Here is a 6577-nt window from a genome sequence, read left to right on the forward strand (position 1 = left end):
TATTAAGGCATTATTGAATTCTAAAGCATTCGAAAAAATATCAGAGCTGTCAAAATTCAACTATTATATTAAAACTGTAGCACATTATTGAATGTACATATATTTGCGCTTGTCGAGATGTAATTTATGTACTAGTTGAATTATATTCGAATATGAATGAACGCAAGTTGAAATACATTACAACTGAAAATACACTTCGACTGTAACATACATATGTACATATATGCAAAATAATATGACCGTTTGTTTGTATTTTTTTATTGGGGTCTGAAATCATGCGACTTTTTTATTTCCTTGAATGAAAAGATAACTGAAATAAAAATTCGGAAAATTTCAAACAGTAAGCACGAAAGGACGTTTTCCAGAACTGTAACAAACATTAGTATAACGATTATGTATATCTAAAGGGGAGTATTTTGAAGATGATTAATATATTAAAGCATTTAATTAAACACACAATTTTTAAATGTAAAATCCAGTTGCCTTTGGGTACCCTTTCGTATATGTATGTACGTACGTACGTACATATGTACATACGTATGTGTATATGTATGTGTATACATGCAAATGAAATAAACACAAAACTTTATTTCACTCGCTTACAGCGTCTTTCGTCGGGAATAAGTTAACTTTCGTCTGCGAAATGTATTCATGAGTAATTTTCACAATTTCGCGAAAAGCCACACCGTGAAAAATAACCACTGATATTTGATTTACGGCCGACGTTTACGCTCGGAATTTATTACAAAAGCCTTTTTTACGATCCGGAGAAAATATTTTGAGTGATAGATTTTTATGACGAGGCACATTAAACATGTGCATACATATGTATATATAGATACAAATATCGTTGCATAAATGTATAACATTAGTTGGTATTACAATCGCAAAGCGATACGCGATACGCGCCATGAGACTTCGCTTACTACACCATAGTTTCTAACTTTCAAACGAGGCCAAGTTCACAAAGTCTAATTTGAACAAGATAGAAGTATAATTACCCATTTATGCGCATCTCCACATCTTCCACTCTAACTCTGCGAAATAAATTAAATATAAAATTAGACATCGGTAAATTACATACATCTATAATTTAAATTCAATTAAATCAAGTCCACCTTTAAATAATATATATATATATATATATATATATATATATATATATATGTAAATACCAGGAAGGCCTGACAGGTAGACCGCAATACGCCTTCCTAGACAATTAATTACAAACATTGCAGCATTTTTATTACATAAATTACTGTATTTCGAGAGGTGAAGAAGACGAAATTAACAGTTAATTAATTCATAAATTAATCCATAGAGACATGTTTGGATTTAGACTTGTACATAAATTTTTACATCTTGTATATAAATCAAATTGAGATATTTGTAACATATGTAGAGGGCATGATGATTTTTGCCAATTGAAAACAGATACATTAACAAACTCTGATAAGAAACGATCGAGTCACACATATCCAAGTCTTACTAGCAGTATTAAAGATTAGCACGGAATCAAACCCAATAAACATAAACCGACCCATACTGCTGGCTCGTATCAATGAACACGTGTTCTCAGACTTATTATCTTCTATTATAAGCTAAAACTGCATAAAAGTAAGACAGTACCGATAAAAATCAGCAGCACACTGTGTAAATTATACATCAGCTTAAAACTACAGTACAAAAGTTCATGAAAATACTTTGTTCAGTACCCAACACATTGTATACAAAATGTATGTAGAGTATACGTTGCGCTTTTACTTTTAAATCCCGATCGAACTTTAAAGCCCTCGTGTGCGCGCGTTTGAGCATCGGATAAGAAACCATCTCCTTCGATCCCCCTCCCCCTTCAGTTTCTAACTGTCACCTAAGGGAAGATGGGAGGGGATAGGGGGATAGGGCACCTAAGTATGATGTTGCCCGTTATGAAGCACTTTTATACGATAAGTTCGGGGTAAACAGGCACGTTTCGCCGGGCGAGCGACGCTGTGCGATGTATCTAAACACCATTATTAGTGGACCATTTGCACCGCCATTAGCTTTACCTAGCCAACGACGATGCCAGGACACTATTTATGACCCAGGTGTACCGGTATTATCTTTCGAAATATTGGCATTAAGTGCGCCCCTGATCGGAGAAGCGCAATGCATTACGGTGTCTGCGGAAAAATGATAGCTCCCCGATGGGATAGAATTACAAACACCTAGGGAACTTTTTTTTTATTTACATAAAATTCAGCAAAAATAACCGCATTAATTCATGTTAAAACAGTATAAAATTAAAATGATAAGATACTATTAAAAATAATATTACTAGAATTAATGCATTTTCCATGAAGATATTTCAATATTTTCAATTTCTTATTTAACGTCTACCTTTACATATATACATATGTATATCGTTCTCTGAATAGACAAATAAACAAATGAGCCGTTATAATTGAAAGTTGCATGAGTCCACTTTTCTTCATTTCGAGAAATATCTTGCAAATTATTAAATAAAATGTTTTGTGTTTAACAACATTTGAAAATACTGGTGGCCTGTATTATTCTGCTTTTCCGAGATTCTGGATATATTGAATGGACGTAAAAAAAGTGATAAAAATTTGTGAAATATTAAGTCCCACAGAAAAAGTCTTTTTGGAACTGAAAATTGGAGCTCAATTGATTAATGTGTTTTATATATGTAAGTCAGAATCATTAAATTGTCAGATTGTCATTACAGTTCGTTCGGTTACTTTCGAATATAACGGCTCATAATGTATACAATATATCTACAAAGGAACAGCATTAAATAAATAAAGTAGAAAAATTAAGTTTTTGTATGCGATAAACAGCTGTAGATTATTCATAAAATCCTATCGAAAAGCTTAATTGGATGTACATATGTACATAAATATATAAAATTTAAATTGGTTTTTTGCCATCGGTCTAATTATGTACATACATATGTATATACCTCACCATTTAGCAAAGATCAATGATTAGCGTGCAATGCTTTCAATTGTGTGGTCATGGGTTCAATCTCTGGCTGTGCTGCTGGCTAGACCTTGAATATGTGACTACAAGGTCGATCGTTTCCTATCAGAGCTTTTCCAAATTTATCTCATTTAATTGAAACGACTCCAGAAAATTTGGCAACCCTGTTCTATTTCTTGCAAATTTTAACTTTTTCAATATCTCGAAATTCAGCGATTTATAAAAAAAATGCTACAAAAATGCAAATTTTTCCATAGATGCTCGTAAAATTTCTCCATAAATTGTTTATCGTTGTTTTTAATTGGCCAGAAAGGATCATTGGGGTTTAACTATTAGGCCTTCCTTTTACATATACATATGTACATACATACATACACACACACACAAAAATGTTCTAAAAACATATACATATGTCCTTTGAATTTAAACTACATATATTGTCAGACTTTTAAAACGGGTTCTTCTAAATTTCTCAATACGATAAAATGAAGGAAATAATAATATTTTTTTACGCGTGGTAGATCTCAATATTTAGATCAAAGAAAATAGGAAATTATTCTTCTTCTTCTAATGCCGAATCCGTATTCAGACGTAGGCGACTACCATGGGCAGACATCGTTTATGGACCGTGCGAATTCTTCCCTATCATGGGCAAGCCGAAATAGCTTTTCGAGACCGAGTCCCATCCATGACCTGATGTTCCGGAGCCAAGAGAGCTTCTTTCTCCCAAGCCACCGTTTGCCTTCTATTTTCCCTTCTATGATTGTTTGTAGAAGGCAATATTTGGGGCCGCGAATAATGTGGCCAAAGTATTCCATCTTACGGCGCTTCACCGTGTCAAGATGCTCTCTCTTTTTATGAAGAAGCTGGAGGACTGTTTCGTTTCTTACATGCTCCTTCCAAGAGATCTTTAGCATCCTCCAGTAACACCACATTTCAAAGGACTCTATCCTGTTCATGGATGCTACTAACAGTGTCCACGTTTCGCATCCGTACAGCAACACCGACCAAACATAGGAGTGCAGGACTCTTAAACGCAATTTCATAGACAACCTTCGACAACATAAAACATTTTTCATGCTGCCGAAGGAAATTATATTCCATTTTATATAAATTTGTTAAGTATCTATTAACATTTGTAAATATGAATATGTAAGGGACAATAATGAAGAAAATTAAAAAGTATAACAGTTCCCCTTTTACAGATCTTTATAATTTTGGAAACAAATATGAATATATTTTTCGGAAAATATTTCAGAAACACATACAAAATAGACAAATACTTTTTGCCACCTTTTGAATTTGGGTACCTTAAATAAATTTCTGCTTTCTTCAGTGTTCGGTATGAATTATAAAGTTGCTAGTGAATTATTAAAATGTATGTAAGTTTAATTTTATCAACATTGAATAAATGCTTGCATACAAATGAAAACATGCCAGAGCTTCGCTCTGAAATACAAACTAAAAGAAGATCACTTTGTCTATATAGCGTTGTACACCCAACAATAAAAATGTACAACCGTAAAATGCTACACACTTGAAGAACTCAAAATGGTGCATCTTTCGAGCACCATCTAAGCAATTCTTTCGAGATGGAATTTCTTTATTTACACGCTATTTGCATTTATATATAGACAGTGCGATAAATAGAATGGAGGCTGTTAAACCTTTATATTTGATTAATTTTTTACATTTTTTTTTTGATTGGCAGATAACGAGTTTTCCTGCGATTGCCGTTTGACATGGATGCATGCACTTCGCAACGACACCAAAAACGACCAGACCCAATTGTCCCTGGAACAGATCACGTGCTCCTTGGACCCATCGCAGCTTCACGTCGACCACGCACTCACCAAACAGAAGATGATGGGCGGAGTACCTCTGGATCACAACTTGGACAACCAGATCCACGATAAGAAGGCAAGTCACAAAGTTTACAATCAGAAATCGACTTTGGATTACGTCGACACGGTCGAGAGTCCATACAAAGGAAACGCAGACGAAGAAATATACGACGAGGCGCAGAAAGACGGCAATCCGGCGCAGCACAATAAAACCAAAAAGGAAAATCAAAAACTACTGTTCCAAATTCCCATCGAACAGTTGCCTTGTCCCGAAGAGCTGAAGGACTCGACTGACGCGCCATTACTCAGGCCGAGTCGAGGAGAAGTCAAGGACTTCAGAGGAATCAATTCTGGCACTTACAAAGTCAATTTCAATTCAATGCTCTGCGGCTCGACAGTATCCTTCATTGTAATGAAAGTTTTTATAAATATGTAAATCTCCAACTTTGGCAAAATATAATCTAAAAGAAAATCATACAACCGCACGATTGTCGTACTTGATATGAAAGTGAAAAAAAAAATATATATATACATATAATACATATACGTGATTTATTATGGTGAATGGTAAAAATACATAAGAATGTCTATAGATTATTTGTAAAAAAAAAGACAAGTGAATTTTCACCCTTAACCTAGTCGGAGAATTTAAGTGTTGATCATGAAAATGATGTATTTCACTTTTGGGTAACACTCAGACTCCATTTTAAGTAGCAAAAAAAAAAACAAAACAAAACCGAAAACTATACCTAACTATGTTTGTATGTATATGAAAGTGAGTCCCTTATGAAGAAGATACGCATTTATAAAATAAATTATTTTCAACTAAAATCTATTAAACGATGACTGATAGTGATTTCATTGAAAATGTAATTCGTAATTTGTTTATGTTTTGAAAATGATTTATTACTTATTCCCTTAGATTATTTCCATTGATGGCAAAACACTATTGTATAAATGTAAATATATGATCGAATACATGTATGAATTTACTCCACGTATTTTTTATTGCACAATGTGGTATTTATTCCTTTAAGTGTTGTATTTATTAACGATAATCAGTAATCGATAAAGTAATCTAGAAATTAACAATACACATACATATATTTTCGTTGTAAAAGCGTAAAATTAATGTAATTTATCAAATTAAATTATTGGTGTATTTCAATTTATAAATTCTTCACAAAATTGCTTCTTATGTACTTATGATCTCTGAAAAAAAATGTACACTGTCATTAGATATTAGTGATCATTTTTTCCCCCATTACCATAGTTTCATAAATTATACATAATTATAAGAACGTATTTGAATGGATGCAATTACATATATATATTACTTACATAAAATAGAATTGATTCAAAATTTACTTTATTTATATTATTTAATACACGTATTAGTAAGTACTCGGAACAAGTTGTATACATAAAATTGTACCATCTCCATTTTTTCCCCGCATGCATTACGTTGCACATTTTCAAAATATAATATATCCACGAATATTACGAATAGTTTCTATTTTATGTTTTTATTTTGTAGTTTTAAATACATAGAATTTAATAAATACATATGTGATCATGGGAATATATAAGTTTTAGATAGATATGAATATATATACATATATATTTTTGAAGTTATGGAAGGTTATTTAAATTTATATTCTTAGTTTATTTTATTTTCGTAAGTGTATGTAACTAAAATATAAATTGAAATATAATGTTTATTTAATATTTAAATAAACTTACTTTTTTAT

General features: G+C 32.2%; 1 protein-coding gene across 1 annotated transcript in view; it reads left to right on the forward strand.

Annotated features, from left to right (window-relative positions):
• LOC143914925 (uncharacterized) overlaps positions 1-5541 on the forward strand; it is a 74413-nt gene extending 68872 nt beyond the window's left edge. Inside the window, exon 3 of the mRNA XM_077435335.1 lies at positions 4694-5541. Coding sequence (XP_077291461.1) covers positions 4694-5262 — 569 coding nt within the window. The 3' untranslated portion in view covers positions 5263-5541. The remainder of the gene's footprint in view (positions 1-4693) is intronic.
• The last annotated feature ends 1036 nt before the right edge of the window (positions 5542-6577 follow it).

This window comes from Arctopsyche grandis, chromosome 7 (assembly GCF_051622035.1).
Source record: "Arctopsyche grandis isolate Sample6627 chromosome 7, ASM5162203v2, whole genome shotgun sequence".
Lineage (NCBI taxonomy): Eukaryota > Metazoa > Arthropoda > Insecta > Trichoptera > Hydropsychidae > Arctopsyche > Arctopsyche grandis.